This window comes from Coffea arabica, chromosome 9e (genome assembly GCF_036785885.1).
Source record: "Coffea arabica cultivar ET-39 chromosome 9e, Coffea Arabica ET-39 HiFi, whole genome shotgun sequence".
Classification (NCBI taxonomy): Eukaryota; Viridiplantae; Streptophyta; class Magnoliopsida; order Gentianales; family Rubiaceae; genus Coffea; species Coffea arabica.
This window is the reverse complement of record NC_092327.1, coordinates 39,971,118-39,990,040: the sequence shown is the minus strand read 5'-3', so window position 1 is coordinate 39,990,040 and position 18,923 is coordinate 39,971,118. Positions and strand designations below refer to the sequence as shown.

The window sequence follows — 18,923 nt, the reverse complement described above, 5'->3', positions numbered from 1 at the left end:
CTTACGAGGCCTGACTAATCCCCTGGGCCCGGGCCCGGCACCCCAACCCGACCCTAGTACGATAAGTGCGCGGAGGAATCCAGCAGAGTAGAGACTAAAACTCGGGACCTCGCGGTCACCATTGAGAGGTGCTACCGCTGGACCATTCACGCGGGACGTCGCTGTTATATGACATTGCTCTTAAACCAATATTGACTACTTAATTAGTACCACATTCGATCTTAAAGGATTGCACATTTCTATCTACTAATTGGTAACACACCGTAACCTAAATAGGAAGAATTGTCGTGTGGTACTAAATAATAGAAGGCAGATTTCAATCTGAAAAGATGAATAGCCGCGGGCGCATGTGCTTCTGTTTTTGGGGCCAACTTTGCAGTCAGCATGTCGCAGAGGGAAAGCCAATTAATTCTGTTATGTTACGTAACAATGCCTTACATATATATGGTAGCATTCCATTGTGAATAAGGTCCTTCGGTAGCAAACAAGAAAAGACAAGAAAGCTTTAGGTTGTGCTTGGATGGCAATTTTCTGGAGTTTTCGTAGAAAGTATGTTGTAATGATTTGATATATATGAAGTAAAAAGGTGTGTTTATGAAAAATGTAGAGATTTTTTTTTGGAGGAGAAGAAGAGACCAACTTGTTCAAATATTGGGAAATTAAGGACTAACTCCACTTTACATGTACTAACACAAATCCTACAATTACTTGAAATTGAAGCACCTAATACTCTACAAAGACCTATGGCTATCCTAGTTGAAAAAGTGGCATCCCTGAGCTACTACAATTCCAGGTGCTGTTGGGCAGGAAGCCAATGGACAGTTATCCTTCTCAGCTCCCCACCACTTCAACTCTAACAAAACATTATTTCTGCCACCATCCTTTCCTGTATTTGAATTCGAAATAGTTGAGGATTATTTCGGTAGTGATCCAGCTAGCAATATTGGTAGGAGTTGCCGGAGGCATTCCTGCAAAACCGTATAATATAACTGAGCATTTACAAGAACTCAAAGATAGGAATTGCTTCTCAGAGTTTATGCAAAACTTCGTACGACTACAATCAGCGTCGAAGATTTCACTGGCCTCTAAAACTATGCATGGAACTTATCTTTAAACATGGGTCAAACCACAGAAACCATCATGTTCAACATATCCTACTTAAAAAGAGGGCATCCTTCAACTACAATTCCAGGTGCTGTTGGGCAGGACGCCAATGGACAGTGGTCCAGCTCAGCCCCCCACCACTTGATGTTTTTCCCTTCATTCTGCAGCGCAAAGAACAATAGCACGCCCATGAAAGCAGTTCCAGCATCCAGTGCAGCTGACAAAACGTAGTTATATTTCTGCCACCATCCTTTTCTGTATTTGAAAACAAAGTAGTTGAAGATCATTCCAGTAATGATCCAGCTTGCAATATTGGTCGGGGTTGCAGGGGGCATTCCAGCAAAGCCGTAAGATATAACTGGTATGTTAATCAAAGGGATCCATTTCTGGTCTGGGAACATTTTGCTCAACATCCAAACTGGCACTGGCAAGACTGCTCCAATTATGAATAGCCATACCAGGTTCCTGTACAAACCACCAGGTCCAAACAGACGTTCCGGTCCAATTAGACCCCAGATCACAGAAGCATCGAAAGTGACTCGAAATTTAGGACACGTCCAGGGGCTCTCAGGATGCAGAGCCTCGACGTCGCACAGGTTTTCGATGCTTCCCAACATCCACCATGCTACTGCAAGGTTGACTGTACCGGACACTAGTGTTCCTACCAGCTGGAAAATGAAATAAAAAAGAAAATGCAGGCAATTGACGCCTCAGATATCCAATGTGAAGAGCAAAAATGTTGTTCAGTCATTGGGAGAAAAGGTTTTTTCAAGCAAAACCTGAGCTGTGTACATGCATCTCGGAGGAATTTTCATGTAGTGCCCAAGCTTAAGGTCAGCTAAGAAAGAGAGAGCATGAATAGTGCTGATTCGGCCATAAATCTTGAAAAGCAAGTTTGCAATAGGTTTTCCTGGGAGGACATATCCAATTATGAACTGAGCAATTATGTCGTATCCTGGTTGCTGCAAAACAAGAAATTAACATCATCGACAACACTGATATCCGCTTGCTGCGTGAAATTGTTCATGCGGTGTTGAATCGACAGACGGATATTACATTCAACCGTCCACAGTTTGAAAACCAGTTCATACCTGGTTAGTAGTTGCTTGAATAACACCTATAGGGAGTGTAACAATCCAAGCCAATCCGAATGCAAAGAGCATTCCCCACCATGACAGCTGAACTTCTCTTTTCCAGACAAAAGACATCATTAGGGACAGGGCAATGCTGCCTGCTAATAAGACGAGGTACCACCATTGAGGGACTTGTTTGTAACTTTTCATCAGCTTTGCATGGATGTCCAATTTGACGTTCTTGGTAGCAGATCTACTTTGTTTCCAAATGTCGCTTTAAGAAGAATAAATGAATAGCATCCACGTCAGTCTATGTGTGCGCAGGGACATTTCAGCAAGTCAACTCATAATTAACATAAAACAAAGTGTGAACTATGAAATCACAAAATGCATGCTGATTAAGCATTTTACTTTTGATGACGGAACAGGGACTACAGAGACCTTGAATTGCTAGACAAGTAACAGTGTTTTGGTGCCACGAGGACTTTCCATTCTCACAGAATGTCTCCCCGTTCAATATCAATCATTGTCAGATTGAGGTACATTATATCAGAACATTGATTTAGAAACTAGGTACTAAAATGCGCAGATGCTCAAGAACTGGAACATCTGCACTAGAAAGAGCTAACCTGCCATGGAAAAGTGCTACATGAGTGAGGGTTGCTGTAAATCTAGCGAAGCCTGATCCAATTGAAAGGGCAAAGAGAGGACTAAGGTAGAGCTTGCTATATTTTTCATAGGCAGGAATGTCAAGTTCGTAATTCGGGGTCAAAATCTTGGTTGTATCATATTTGTGGCCAGTAGAAGTGAACAGCTGGTTGGAGAATATGGGGAACTTGTGAGCATCAAAGGTGTTGAACTTCCAATAACATAGAGGGACAATAATGTAGATAAACATGACAAAGCCAACGGCAACATTCAAAATTGAAGACCAAGGTGTGACTAGCGGGCTGCCATGATAAGCTGAAATTCCAGCCCAGTCAAGGGTAAAAGCACCAATGCCCAATCCATGGTACCCAGAACCAATTTGCTGTGCTGTTATGCTACGAGGCCACGCCCAACAGACCCAAGAAAAGAATGTCAAAATTGGGAACAGATAACCGGGAAGTGCATAATAGGCAAAGCTCGCAGCCAGGAATATAAGAAAAAACTGCATCCTTGTCATGCCTTGTGATTTTGATTCCTTCTCATGAAGTGCCCTGTATGAAGTAAGAAAAATCAGCAAAGCGAGTGGAATCTGCATAAAGAATAAAGGTAACCCAGACAAGATGCCCGAACGTTTATCTATATTTGGTAGCCAGATACAACGTATGGTTTATAGCAAATGTGTTTCTGGAATTCCAAAGCAAGAAAATATATGATTTGGAATCATCAACAAATGCAGAAATGTTGTTCTGTCACCACTCTTTTTAACTCTGTTTTATAACCAATATATGTGGGACTTAATGTCCAGAAAGGAATGTTGGCTCCACTAAGCGTGACATCCACTAGGCAATGGTGCCTTATCCTTTGGGTAAGCATAGCATAGGTGGTGCGTCAAATGGTTTCATGAAACCATGGATGCACTTTTTATATAAAGGCTCAACTCCTACATACTTTCCTGGTGTCTCAGTACTTCTTTTTTCAAAAAGAAAAGGGAAGAAAAACTAATTTTCACAAAGTCATTGAAAAAACACACGTCATAACTAACAAACCAGAATTGAATTTGTCAAAGGAAAATGTGGAGTCAATGAGAGAAAACAGAGCCGAACAGGATACGAGTGTCATAAAACTACTAGAACTCAACGAGGAAAAGTTCAGGAAAAGCCAGAAATGCACACCTAAACAGGGAAACCTGAGCAAGGTTCGAAGGCCACCACATTTCAACAGGGTCAACCAGATACTTCCTTAGCATCCCAGCCCATCCATAACCCAATATCTGCATTTCAAGGTTTTTTTTTTTTAAGGAAAAAAAAAAAAGGAACATAAGCACAGTCGAATAAATAAATATTAGAATATTTCAGACACGACAGAGGTCCAGTTTAAGACCCGTTGTTCAATAATTAATAGTAGAATTATAAAAAGTAGATTGGATGTCCTGAAATTGATTGAATACATGTTTTGATTCGGTAAGCGTACTTCTCTGTTTTCCTCAACCATAAATGAAGAAATGGATTAAGGACATTCTCCTCCCAAAAAAAAAAAAAAGAAAAATTTTCCTCACAATCCACGACCCCGTCCCTTAACCCAAGCTAAAAATTCAATGAAAAAACTAAAACTCAGCAAAAAAAAATTTTTTTTTGAAGCCAAAAATATATACCCCGAGAAGACATGGGCAAGATTGTGAAAAAAACTCTCATGCTGTATTGTTAGAGTAGTAGCAATATTGGGCGAAATCAAAAGTGTTGAGCAGGTACCTGGGTAGTCAAGACAATCAAGAGAGCGCATAGGAAACTCAAGGTCTGCTTATAGTAAGCCCTCATGACGGTAATAGCACCAATGGAGTAAGCATCACCACCACCAATAGAAACCCCACAATTAGCCATAACAGTGATGATGACGTGCTCCTTGATGTTAAATGGTCCCGGATTGAGGCTAAAGCTCCACCGTCGGAATAAAGTGTAGGTTTTGGTGGGCAATGCAGCAGCCATGAACTTGCCAATCGGGAGAACGGCGATTTGCATGAGAATGGCGGAGATGGTGAGGGGCTGAGTTCTGTAGATAAAGAAAGTGTTGAGGAAAATCAAGATGGTGCATGAGGTTAAGCCTAAGAACCATGCACGGAATGTCATGACCGGGAGGGTTGGATCGTCGGTCTCAGGGACCACCAACGCCACCTCCTCCACGGAACATCTGTCTTTATGATCAGTTGGGGCAGGGGCATCTCCTCCGTTGAGCTTCTCTGGGTGAGGGGGAGGGTGAGCTTGGGGCTGGGCGGAGGGGTGCTTGGAAGCCTCCATAATGGATGTTATGGATCAAAAGTCAAGGGAAGGGAAGGGAAGGGATGGGATGATGTGCTGCTATTTTCTTGCAAATGAAAGTTACAGAGGTCACAACCACAAAGCAAAAGTTTGAATGAAGCTTCTGTCTGAGTCCTAACTGGTGTCTTTACCTGTGTTGTGTATATATAACAGGAGGGGAAGGGTTCTGATATTACTACAATGCCCTCTTCAGTACATCATCTACAATTGTATTCCTAATAGTAGAAGTGTATTCCGACTTTCTTAAAAATATATTGGGGTACTACTACCAGTAAGTATTAAAGTTGTATTGGCTATAGTGCCTTCCAGAGTTCCAGTGTGTGTTAAAAAAAAAAAAAAAAAATGAAGACAAGGGTGGGGTGTCATTTTTGTTGATTGGTGTCAATTTAGACTAGGGGGACTGGAACTATATATGTTGTTATGTATTGAGGTTGGCTATGGTTTGTCAATCAATTCATCATATCATCTCCGAATCCTACATATGCTGAAATTATTTGCTTGGTCTGAAAGTCACACCCTAATCAATCACTCTACTTCAAAGCACCCTGACATTTACCGTATGAGTCATTCCTTCCTCTTCCTCCTAGAAAGTCTCAGGAGACTCCAAAAATTCATGGTTAGATACAGTTCGGGTGTTGAATTTCAGCTTTGAGGATCATGTATGTAATATATGCACAACACTTTGGTTTTGGTATACGCTTGAACAAAAGAGTTAAGAAAATGTATGCACTTTATTTTGATAAACGTAGCACTACACTTTAGACAGGAGATTTGGAGGACTGGAACCTTTGGATGAACGTAGAATTGCTGAGTAAGGGCACCGGGGGTTGGAACCATTTCTTTTACTTTTGAAGCTGCATTCGATTGTTGTATTATTGCATTCTACTGCCACACGGTCCGTAGTTCCTACTTGTAGTCTAAGGGACTAGTTCCTAACCAATTTCATCGTCACCTTTTTACCATTTATTTTACCATTCATAAAAGTGGCACAAACGGTAACATTTTCCTGGCATATTAACCGAGGAAATGAGACCTGTATAATGCATATCTGAATAGTGAATTGTGGAGAATTTTAGCAGATGACCAATCCCAGTGGATCCATGCGGACCTCCGGGACGGTAGTAGTGCTGCCAATATTCCGTAGACAAATTGACAAAAGAAATAGGAGTAAAGAATAGTCAAACGCTAAATGGAAATTGTTAAACCAAAAGTGGACGGATGGATCAATCAGACGAGCGGGTGGTGCTGCTGGCTTTGTCTCTGGAGGCTGAGCGTGTGATCGTCGCGTTGCCTAAGGCCTCTGCCACACTCCCGTTGCCCACTCACCCAAAGAACTACGGGCCCCCCACGTGTGGCTAAACTCTGCGGGCTCCATTCCCTCCATCCACGTCGACACCCTCGCCCCCACTTCTTTGTACGGCGTTGCGACGCCGTTACTCCTCCTGCACGCTACGCCCGCTGCTTTAACGTTTCCCGCTGACTTGGCATTTCCCTGATTTACGTTACCGTTACTTTTGCCATGTAACAACAAAAACACACACGTTTCGGGCGTCCGTAGTGTGCATGCCCATTGCCCCGGTCGGGCCCAGCAACACTTTTCCTTTCCCTTACTCGCGCACCCTAATAAAGATTTGGATTTCATACATTAATTCAGCAAAAGAGAATAGGCAAAATTATATCGGAAAAGTATATAAATGTAAGGAAAGATAATAATTATTAATATATGTATATATATGATAGGTTATGTAAATACTAGATGTGTTAATGGGTACACCCATTACAAAAATCTTTTTTTATTTAGTGCCTTAACGACACATGATACGTATCCTTAGAAAAAAAAAAAAAAAAAAAGAAAAGTAGATTAAGTGGGTTTCTTTTCCATTACTTGCATCTTTCTGATTTATATCGGTTAGGTGCCTTTCTTTTCCGTTACAGTAGTATAGTATTTGTCATTCCACTAGAACAAAAATATGAATATTAAACAAAAAAAATTAACCTATATTATAAAATAGTTATGATAATAATATAATAATAATGCACAAGTATGGAAGGTTGAGGTACATATATTTCGCTCTCTATAATGTAATTTAAGTTTCTATAGAAAAATCAACTCCGATGCAGCAGGATCTTTATCATGTCACCCCCTAAATACAATAGCTCAATCGCACTTGCTATTACTCTAATTAGTCTACACAACCAAGAAAGTATAGTTCTACCCAGAGTTATACACAAGTCAAGCCGCATGCCAGCCGATTGCGAGTAGTTCGAATCAAAGTTCGACTCCAACTTGATCAATATTGAAATTGAGTCGAGTTCAAAGTGACCAAATCTAATTCAAACTTGAACAATTTAAAGATACTTAACTTATTAGCTCACGAGCGAGGTTGATTTTATATATTTATATTTTTTATTTTTTATTTTAATAATGAAATTACTTATATATTCCTAATAGTTTGTTATTTATTAAGAAAAACTATTATTTTATTCATTTTTTTAAAGATAAAATATTTAATTTTTAAAATTTTTTTAATCTCAATTCAAGTTTGAGTCGAACTCGAGTTCGAACTTAATAAAATTAAGTCAAGATTCGGTTTGATTAGGCTAAAGTTTGATTCCGCTCGACTCGTTTGTAGTTCTAGTTCCACAATGCCATTTTTACGTGCCAAAATATGAGCTAGAAAAATAAAGAAGAAAAGTGTTCTTTCTTCTAAGTACTCTAAAAACATTATTGGAAGTAGTTGCACAAGTCTTGAGAGTGCTTTTTATCTCAAGGTACACACACATATATATAGGTGATGAAAATTTGTCACAAGCATAAATTACACTAGCAATAGTATACTAGATAATGTAGGAGTTATTAGCTATTCAAATTTCACTATGTATGAGTTTTTGTTTCTGACTATATATGTTTACTATTTATCCAACTATGTGTTTCTTGTAATATTACCAAAAAGGAAAAGAGATTTTGTTAATTTGTTTGTAAGACATTGTTAAGTAACTACATAACTACGTATAGGGGGTACAAAGTATAAACTAAATCCCAGAATTATAGATGAGGAGAGTAGTGAATGAAAGTAAATGCTGAATGTAGCCTAAACCCTAACCTTGAGGCCTGGGATATAATGCGAAAATTCTACTCCAAACCAACTAGAAATAACGATCACTTGCTCAATAACTTAATTTGTATAGGACTTTGTCAGTACCTCCCCACAAAACACTCTACTTGTGAGTGTGGCCTACGTATGTTAAGGTAAACGGTGAAAGAAAAGAACCCTACATCAGTCATGTCACTACTGGCTGCGAGTTCATGTATATATATACACCTTGCTCCACAAAGTCAGCGTAAAATCTCGCAAATTTTTATAGCAGAATTTTGGGATACATAAAGGCAACTTCATCCTAATCTTAATCTAATGTCGCAGCCAACAACACCGTAGAGTTGAATGGAAGCACTGGTAGAGCTGGAGTAGAGATGGAGCTCGCGAGTACAAATTTGATGTCAACACTCTTTTTCATAAGTTGATAAGCTTCCTTCCCTTCGTAGGTCTATTTTAGCACTGAAACCTATACTCAATTAATCTGAAGCAAGTCTGTAGGCCGTAACCGTAGTGGACAAAAATCCACACGAGGGATGACCTGAGTAGTAGACTAGTAGTCGTGTTTCAGTTTGCTTGGGAAAGCACGTACGAGAGTGCAGACTGCGGAGTGGATCACTTTTGACAAGATGATCAGGAGGATGACGGACGAGTGAGTGAGGACTGAGGACTGACCATCGAACAAGAAGAGTGGGAGGCGGCGGCCATTCGGCCTTTTTTGTTTTTGGTGGTCCCACCGTTTGTTGACTTGACGGACCTGTAGGCAGGCTTCAGAAAATGGTCCACTCCCACCAGACGAGAGCCTAAGAACCTATTATATTGTTATAGCCATAGGAGTACTTACTCTGTCATTAGTGCTGGGGCCCACAGAGTTTTGCCTTGTGGCCTGGGCTTGACCCTATCGAGACAAGCGTTGACCACAGATCTTTCGCCTACTTGCCTTTGCGATGCTTAAGAATCATCTTCTTTCATGGTGCTTCTCACGGGCTGCTTTTTGCTTAAAGATCATATCAGAAAAAAGCTGCACAAAAAAGAGGAAAAAAATTTCAAACAATGATGATGAGAAGCGGTGTATGTCAACGGATTCGATTTGGAAATCCAATTATTTGCGCCGCTAAATAATTCCGACAGGTGTCCTCAGACGGAAGGATATGCAGGAGGCATGTCAATGGAAAAAATGGTTGCCATCCAGAAGATTCTTGCTTGGCGAGAATAGTTATTTCATGTTTGGTATCAAATGAACCTTTTTTTTTTCTTTTTAATTTCCATGTATGTATTTTTGGTGTATATTTCACGAGAGTCATTTCGATTAAAAATTTCTTTAAATTTAGTTTAGGTAAAACCAATAAATCGGATAAAACCGCAAATAAAAGGAACCCAAAACAATTTTTTTTAAAAAAAAAAATTTTTGGATACAATTAATTAATGTTTATTTTAGTTTTTAAGTCATACGCGCAACTCAACTCATGCGAGTCCAGCACTAATTATTTTTACTTTGTCAGAATTAGAAAAAGAAAGTAGTAGTAGTAAATTGTAAACAGTGATGGATGAGGTAGGAGGTACCGTATCACAAAAACCCAAACACAATGGACAAAAATGATAGTCTCCCTTCACGTGGAAGTCGGAACACCAGCTCAGCTGCGCACCGGAGGTCAGAGAGAGGGACGTGCTTGTTCAGTGGTTTGGCTACCATTTCAAGCCTAACTAAGAAAAGTGAACAAATATGGTGGGGCTCAATCCTGAGAATGAATCAATTGGATGGACGGAGAAAAGAGGAACAACAAATATCTAGCTAAGGTAGCCAGGGAAAGGCCTATTTCAGGAGGGTCGTAACTTTGAATTTGATGTTTCCCTTTCTGTTTCATTAAATGCTGGAATTTTGTCTGCTTGTTAATCATCCAAATACTCTGTAAGCCCTGCCGATCAACGTTTTGTTTCCATTAGCAAGATGCCAATATTGATGGTAAGTGAGTTTTTTTTAATTCAATCCGTCCTCTTGTTTCATTAACAAGTTGGTATAGTTTATAGGTATGATGAGTGTAATTAAGGAAACGAACAGAAGATAGAGAAGAAGACCCCATCGTGATTTTCTCTTACGACTATTATAATTAGCTGAATAATGCCAAAAAAAAAAAAAAAAACGAGTTGGACGAACGTAGATTTGGATAAGGAAAACTCAGATAATCATTATTATTTGTAGGTAGAGACTGGAAAATTCTTGTTCCAGGGCAGGAATTCCTCAAGTAGGTAGCATCTTGGGAAAGGGTTATACACTTATACTAGTAGTAATTATAATTATATCTGGAAGCACGGATTTTTGGATCTGTCGTGTGGTGGCGTCCTCCCCTCGGGCCTCATCCTCCTCCCGCTATCACCTTGGTTTGGTGGCATTAACGCTAGCTGCCTAGCTAAAGTTTGCAAAAAGAAAAGGTGGCGGGTCTGGACCATAAAATTGTGTGCTTGAATGCTCTGAGTCTCAGATCAGCGTGTCTTGTGGGTGCATTTCCTTTGCTTATATCTTCCCACGGCTAGCTGGGAAATTCCATCCTTTCCTTTCTTTAGTCCGGTCCGGTAATTTGATTCCTTCGGGTCGCGATCGCGGTCGTCGTCGCGCTAGGGTTTTGCAATGTGCTTGCATTTGTAGTAGGAGTATTAATTAATTTAGAGAAATAAACAAAGGGGAGGGAAAAACATATTTGCTAAAGTATTTGCTGGACCACGTCACTGGCTGGATTCACAAGTTGATTTATTCTCATTAATTCTCATGTAGTAGCAGAAGACAGAGGAATCACTCTCAGATTACGAAATTACAAGTTTAAGTACGTAACGATCGAGGAATTACGGCCTCTCTTTAAAGTCGCAGCATATACACTACTACTACACGCTACATCAAAATGCTCCGATTCCTCTCTTCATTTAAAATATGATTGTTGCTTTCAGAGGGATTTCACACCTTTCGCACTGCCAATTTGCATTTCAATTAATGACACTCAACTAAAGAGGAGAAAAAATTAAAACTGATACTTGCCCTGCCTTTGATACATCTTGTCAGAAATCGGCCGATGATGATGGCGATTGTAGAGTCAACCCTCGAAACAACCCAACGATCAACGGGTAATTTTTGTTGCGGGAGAGCCATCCGTAGTGCCTTATCTGAAGTGTGTCTTGCTGTGCACTAGATTACAGAATATATCCATGCGTGTTGAGTATGGTCAATCAAGAAAATCTTAAAAAAGCGAACACCAAAAATGATGAGAAGATGGTCGATGCGACCGGATTACTTCGCTAGGGGGTCTCTTGCCGCATTTATATCAATCGAACCCATCCAGCCAAGTGTTTGTTTCATTTCGCTTCTTTTTACTACACCGCCTGTCCTGAACTTGTCATTTCCGGGTTAACGAACCATGTAGCCTATGTAGATGGAATGGAACCTATGGCCGAGATGCTGCAAAAAAAAAAAAAAAAAGAAGGAATGGTTTTCTTTCTTTCTTTCTTTTTCTGTCTATTTATCTTTTAGCCTGGAGATGAGGTGTTGGAAGAAGTGAAGAAGGAGAAGGCAAACGGGGACAGACACAGAAATTAAGCCCTTAACCCGCGGGCCCATATCCGCTATTCGGATGGTCAGTTCTTCTTTCGGTTGTTAATGGTTGTCGTTGGAGTGATTAATGCTAAAATGACCAGTTTACAAGTGAATTTCATCATTCAACAAATAGATGATATCACGAAGAACGCATAATGTTGTGAATTTCATCATTCAGCTCGTTATGTTGTGGATACAAATTACTATAGCATAATCCTATAGCCACAACTCATTGCATGCGTATGCCTAATTCAGCTACTGCTTGATGCATCAAATGGTTATGCTTGCTTGCTCGCTCTTCCCTTTTTCTTTTTTTTTTCACCTACGTGATTGAAACAGTAGTAGTACTTTGGAGAAGGAAGGCCTGATGGCTACAGCGGGACTTGGCTTTATGATTTTACTTGATGAAAGAAGGTGCAAACTGAAAAGCACATAGTTTTGTGAGCTAGTTTGTCACCAGAACCACTTCATGATCGTTTAATAAGTGCGACACAAGCCTCCATTATTGCAACTTTAAAAAAAAAAAAAAAAAAAGTTCCAGGTGAAAGAGCACAAGATCAATCTTTCGTTTTATTTTATTTTATTGGAGCTAGGGAGAGGAGAAAGGAGGGAAATTGAAGAAAATATAAGAATCCATTCAGTGTTTCATATTTACAATTTTTTCCCCTCGTACGACAACATACTGAAATTATTGTCAAAGTCTTAAGAAGAGTGTATATATATATATATCATCAAATCCATAATTCCTCAAACTCGGAGTCTTATTGACACATATTAATACACGAAAAGGAAGGAAAATTGCATATATAGAAAGCTCCTTCGTTATTGTAAATATGATTAGTTACATAACAGTGCAAGCATGTGGATTCTCATCACTGAACATTAGAGAAGGATAAGCGTACTCCATGTAGTAGTACCTTTGAGGCCAGTATTCACTTTTCTTGGCGTCTGTCTTCACATCATCTCCTTCCTTCCCTTCCTCGCTTTCTTTCTTCTCATTTTCTTTCACTCCCGTCTTCACGTCATCTTTCTTCTCATCTTCCTTCTTTGCCTCATCCTTCACTATCGAAGCTTGCTTGCGGGTTCGCTTGTACACATCAGTCACCAGCTTCTCCGGATCAACAACACCTTTTACCACGACCTGATTATTTGCAACGTCTGTTGTGACAGATTCGACACCTGCGATCATGACCGACCAAAAATCTAACATTTCATTTACTGCTCGGTAACGTTTCAGTCATTTCAATGCAAGAAGATCATAAATCTTTGTAGTGGAATACGTCTACATTTCAGATGTTCCACTTTTGCTTGCGAGGGGAAGTATCATCTTTTAGTGCATATTGTTACAACCGGGATCAAGTCAGATGGTATCAATATTTTAGAACGAACATTTCAGAAGCATTCCAAAATTTGTCTGAATACATTATGTCATTGTCCCCTCTTTCCAAGCAAAAACAAATGCAGTCTTGGATCATGTTCAAAAGTTAAAAACTAGGTGTGAAATCTGTCACACAATCTCGGTACTCATACTAATATTGGTAAAGTGCAACAAGAGAGGACCCGAGGAAGTGGGACAAAAAATTGAGAAGCAGAAGTGGAGCACAAGACGAATTACCTTGGACTTTCCGGATTCGTTTCTGCAAAACCTGAGCACATGCTTCGCAATGCATTTGAACGTTCAACACAACTGTTATAACAGCAGGCGGCTGCCATCCATGCAACAGAAATAAGGTGACTGGGGTGTGATTTTGTTTATCATGTCTGAGTTGGAGAATTTGCTTAATGCAGTAGAGTACGTACATTGTGAAGATTGCAGACGGTTAGGTGTAATGTCATGCCAACAAAGATGTATAAACAGAGAAGTAAGTATACATATACCGAGTAAAAACACGAAAGACAAATGTTATGTTTGGATATGAAATTTTTTTTTTAAAATTTTTTGCTTGCATCACAAATATATTGTTTAATTTATATTTTTATATTTTCAATCACCTTTTTATTTTGTATACATTAAATCACAAAAAATATTATAATAACTATTTCAAATAATTATTTAAAATAATACTCTATCCAAAACCAACTTTGGGATCGTTTCATCAAAAGCTTTAAAAAATTGAACACCAACTTTGGGGTCGTTTCATCATAAGCTTGAGGAATATTTTTTTTTTTTTTTTTTTTTTTTTTTTTGGAGGGGGATTTCCAATTAATAAAAAGTAAAAAGGGGAAGCCCTCCAAAATCAATATTAACTTTAGCCGGGCCAATGTAACTAATTGACTCGATCCCCGCGTATCTATGATGTCTCGTCTCTTGCTAATTATTGCCTGCGAAAATGAGGATCCCCATGAGTCATGACATGAGCCTATTGCCAAGCTTTCAAAACTACCCAAAGGTAATTGAAAAATTCATTCAACCGTAAAAAGCACTAGTTGAAGAATCACGAGAGACCTTTGTGCCAATCAATGTTGGTATAATAAGTATTTGTTTTTGTCTGATGAAAGATGGGATTGGACGAGTCTCATCCATCCGACCGCACCTAGCAGTAGAAATAATAGTACTAATAGATAGAGACAAGGGACAATAAGATGATGATGAGGACGATTAGCACTCTAGCAGCAGCAGCAGGACTCCGGACGGGAGGAGGTCCCACCGTCCATGACCCATGACTTTCATAGGGAATTGTGCCACTGTGAAGGAGGAGGGGGAGCGGGCCCTTCCGTGGCTGGAAAATTAAAAGTCCGTGGTCGGTCATGTAGCTTTCGTTGTCAGCTGCACGGACGCCGCTCCCCTCCCGGCGAAGGAAGGGAGTTGCCTACCACCCTGTAGCATACCGCTCCTCAGTCCTCCCGCCTCCAATAGTACTAGTAGTACTAGAAGCACACACGCATGAATCACTTGTCCTCCACGCTCTGCTCCTACTCCTATCCAATTATCGTAACCTTTAAAGTTCAAGCTACTACTACTAGTAGATAGATTCTTTGATTGCTGAGAAGGTTAACTAGCTCTCTATTAGCAGCATGTTTAATCCCATCCCACGAAAGAGTACCATGCATCAATTGACTATGCTCGCCCGGTTTCATTTAGCTGAACTGTTTTAAAAATTACTTCCACATTGAAATATCAATCCAGTCCCGTTTGTTTACCCAAAATAAATAAATAAATCAAATGAATCCAAAATGAGTTCCTAGATAGAATAGAAGCTATTTCCAACGGACTATCTTATGGAGCTAATGGCATTAGAATAGAGGACAACTGTTTTTTGGCTTTGGACAGATTGTTCTGAAAGAGGAAAGGAAAGCTGACGACATGACATGAAATGCATTTAACGGCAAGCAGAGAATTAGAGAGTAAAATTTAAATTTACCTCTTCCGTCTTTTTCTCTTCCACGGGGGCTTTGGGTGCTTCCTCTAGTGGCTTAGGCAAAGGTGAAATAAGCTCCACTTTTCGGCCGCTTTTCCGATGTATCCTCTCGCACACCTTCACCGGGTCCGCGCTCTTGCCTTTCACCACCACCTTACTCCCCTTGCAATCCGCCGTTACGCTCTCCACTCCTGTGTAAAATGTAAATGTATTTCCATTCCCATCCATCATCCCATAAATATTATCCAATGCTTCTCATCACTTCTATTTTTTTTATCTTTAAAAAATAAAAAATGTTAACGTTAATTCATAACTAAAATGATTCATGGGCCCTAAAAAATGTTAACGTTAATCAGAAGTCGTCTGTTCATACCAACAATTTCAGCAATAACTCAACCCGTAAGTATCATCGAAAGTATTTGTACTGTTATAGTATATCTATATAAAGGGTTTGACATCCATTAGCACAACTAAATTACATTTAAATTATATCATATTATTAACATATATATAATCGCAATTATTCAGTTAGCCAAAGTAATATATATACATGGTATAGAAATTAAATGTGCAAACTAAATAGTATAAATTTGTAAATTTGTTCTAGGGTACAAAAGCCAAGGCGGCAGTAATTATTGATGGAGGGCTACGTACATGAGTGCAACATGATGGACCACTACGAGAAAGGCGATGGTTCAAATACTCTATACTCGGCTCTTTTTTTAAGAATTAAAGTTGATTTGGAAAACGTGCAGGCATGGATTATGGGAACTAACGTTAGTTTTTTTCTTTTTGGAAAAAAAAAATGCCTCCATATCCATGTATGCTAGAAGTCCAAGTACAGACAGTAAACAAAACAACTAATTGGAGGCCTTTCCCCTTTCGAAATTCTCCTTTTCTTTTTTTTAATTAACCAAAGTTCAAAAAAAATTGAATTTCGAGGTTTCAAGCTTAGGGAGGCAGGAAAAATTGGTTGAGCCTCTGCACACAAGGTTGAGAATAATGCAGATCCTACTAACTAAACTAGGGTGAAGGGGGAGAAATAGATAATGCAATGAATGGAACCTTGGAATCCTTTCAAAGCTCGAGTAACTTTTCTTGCACAAGCCTCGCAATGCATGTCAACCTTGAGAACAATCTCCTGAACCTCTTCTTCCTTCTTTTCTTCTTTCTTGTCCCCTTCTTCTTCCTTTTTACTAGTATCTTCTTTGTTTCCCGGTACTTGTTTCTTTTGCTCCTCCTTGTTCGCTTCCTCTTTCTTCTCCTGCAGCATACCATGCATGAGATCAATGAGAAAGCGATAGCAAAACTTATTACAGTAGTTACTGGGAGTTCCTTCCATTCATTCGAGGGAGCAATTAGAATAATCTTGTGCAAGGATATTTGGAAGTAGAAAACTAAAAACTTACTTCGCCCATATCGTCTAACTCTGACAAGCCCCTCTTCCTAGCTAATACTACTAATCAGTAGTATCTATGTTTATATAGAATGTATTACTGCAGGGAGGAGGAGTGGGGGGATCGTGGAGATTTTCTTATACAAGAAATGAAATGAAATGAGAGCAAGGACCCTTTCTCTCTCAGTATGGTAGGCATACAGCAAGCTCGGAGCTTTGGGGTGAAGGAAAATGGGAAGAGAGGAACATTTAATTTAAGTAGCGGGTGGTCGCGGTCTGGTGGTACTGCCTACATTGCCCGGTGCCCACTGCTGCTGCTGCTCCAAAATTCCAAATTTCTTTAAAGCGAGTTGCCTACGGTGCTGTCCTTCAGCTGACTCAGCACCTCATAATTTTGGCCCCCTTCTTATGATTCTATCTCCGACTACGAGTACATCATCTGCAAATGCTGAATAGTAGTCTGACACTACCGTAATTAAGGAACAAATATATAGTAAATAAAATCTTGGATGCGTAGAAGTTAATGGAAAGGAAATACTACGAATTATTACGGAGATGGATGGGAAAGGATTCCAACTTTGTAAAAGCCCTTGGAGTTATCCTGCGAGCAAAAACCAAACGAATGGTCGGCCTGGTAAGGGCTATCAGGATCTTTAAAAAAGAAAAGTTGGAATCTAGCGGGACCCCACCCCCCAAAAACAACCAAAATTTACTGCATGTTTCAGGAAACCATTCACTGTATATATATATACATATAGGAGTATGTTTTTTGATGACTACTGTAACTATTTTAACTGCAGCTGGATAAATGTACTGGACCATAGCTTCAACATTGCACGTTATGGGAAAGATTGTAAGTTGCTGTTCAAATGTATTGACCACATTTTCCAACTTAGCAAGACGCAAAATGTTAAAACAGAAAAACAGACGCACAGGTGCAGGAAGAAACAATTAACGCAGCACATTTCCTCGTCATTCCAAGAGAGATCGAACACTGGTACACGTCTAAAAGCGAGGAGTAATAATATTTTATAAGAGGCAAAAAAAAAAAAACGGCAGTAAAAAAAGAAAATAGAAAAGTTGGGGGAAGAAGGATAAGCTTTGGCCAAGAACCCAATAGACAAAGAGTAAACGACGTCCTGAAGTGGGGCTTTTTTTTCACTTTTTTTTTTTGAAAGCTTTGCATACACTTAACATATACAGTGATGAAGACGGTATACTCGTCTAGGAGGGATAGAAAGGTTATCCTGAAATCACAGAGAAAGAAGCGGCCACTAGAATTTAAAGGACAGGGCTGTAGCATTTGACAAAGACGGCAGCCCACCACAAAAGTGGACCAAGTTCCATGGATCTTGTGTTGATAGGTTTCTCAAATGGTTGAATTTAAAGGACGAGGCTGTAACATTTGACAAAGACGGCAGCCCACTGCAAAAGGTGGTCCAAGTTCCATGGATCTTGTGTTTGTCAAATGGTTGAATTCTCCGATACTACTACTTGAAACTAGTGTTTGCATATACAAACTTGAAACTACTACTGGTGTATGTTTGGATGAAGACAGACAATTCATATTCATGTCCAAAGGCATTTTGTCTGCTGCCTGGCTCTCCAGTCAGCCTCATCATGAGACTCTCATGGGCCTCGCTGTGTAGTTTCAAGAGTGCGCCGATAGAAATGCTTCGAACAGATCTTGTTTACTTTTTTTTTTTTTCTTTTTTTCCGGAAACGTTAACGATGTACTGATCATAAGAAAATTTACAAAAGTTGGGCAAAGGCTCCAGCAAAGCTTTACAACAATGCATACACTCACACTCATCACAAAAAATGCTTATAAATCCTTTTGAACGCTAAGCCTGTGACATAAATCCATATTTGTGGTTTTTTTTTTTTTTTTTTGTAATCCGAAAGAACACATTCGAAACAATTTAGCTAAATCCTTAATGTCTTCCACACCAATTTGGTGTGATCAATTGAAATGTCCTTGCTGGACAGATGAAAGCGAGTTCCTGTCCCTGATGCCGACCATCGCCCGTTCAGCCACCAACTCCAATTCCCATTTTCGTTAGTTGTTTACAAATTAGCAGTGAATTATTACCACTCCGACTTTATCTATCTTCTAGGAATATAAAGAGTAGTAAAGCAGCAGTGCAGTGGGGCGGGGTAGGTGCTGCCGGCTCTCAAATCTCAAATTTTGCTTAGGATTCCCCAACAGTAGTAATTCATCACTTCTATGTTTACACTTGCACCTTGAATGAATGTTGTTGCTTGAGACTTCTAATGTCACAAAATTCATCCAACAAAATAAAGTCATCATGTGAGAGCAAACTACTGCTGTATATGTTAAACCCCAATACAATAA

The 18,923-nt window shown here is 39.5% G+C and overlaps 2 protein-coding genes across 3 annotated transcripts; both read right to left on the bottom strand.

The window, feature by feature from the left end:
- Window positions 1–640: 640 nt before the first annotated feature.
- LOC113710336 (oligopeptide transporter 3-like) lies at window positions 641–5,262 on the bottom strand. The gene is made up of 6 exons (XM_027233285.2): window positions 4,574–5,262; window positions 3,998–4,095; window positions 2,807–3,376; window positions 2,196–2,451; window positions 1,884–2,066; window positions 641–1,772 (listed from the first exon to the last, which is right to left on the bottom strand). The coding sequence occupies exons 1-6, from the start codon at window positions 5,114–5,116 to the stop codon at window positions 1,155–1,157; spliced, it is 2,268 nt and encodes a 755-aa protein (XP_027089086.1). The 5' UTR covers window positions 5,117–5,262; the 3' UTR covers window positions 641–1,154.
- Window positions 5,263–12,555: 7,293 nt separating this feature from the next.
- LOC113709399 (heavy metal-associated isoprenylated plant protein 7) lies at window positions 12,556–17,154 on the bottom strand. 2 transcript variants are annotated; one of them, XM_027232152.2, is made up of 5 exons: window positions 16,581–17,129; window positions 16,237–16,435; window positions 15,175–15,362; window positions 13,428–13,518; window positions 12,556–12,991 (listed from the first exon to the last, which is right to left on the bottom strand). In XM_027232152.2, exons 1-5 carry the CDS (start codon window positions 16,587–16,589, stop codon window positions 12,654–12,656), a joined length of 825 nt encoding a protein of 274 aa, XP_027087953.1. In that variant the 5' UTR covers window positions 16,590–17,129; the 3' UTR covers window positions 12,556–12,653. The 2 variants fall into 2 exon arrangements, with proteins under 2 accessions (XP_027087953.1, XP_071922304.1); XM_072066203.1 differs by lacking the exon at window positions 12,556–12,991 and having other exon boundaries at window positions 13,435–14,134; window positions 16,581–17,154.
- Window positions 17,155–18,923: the final 1,769 nt, after the last annotated feature.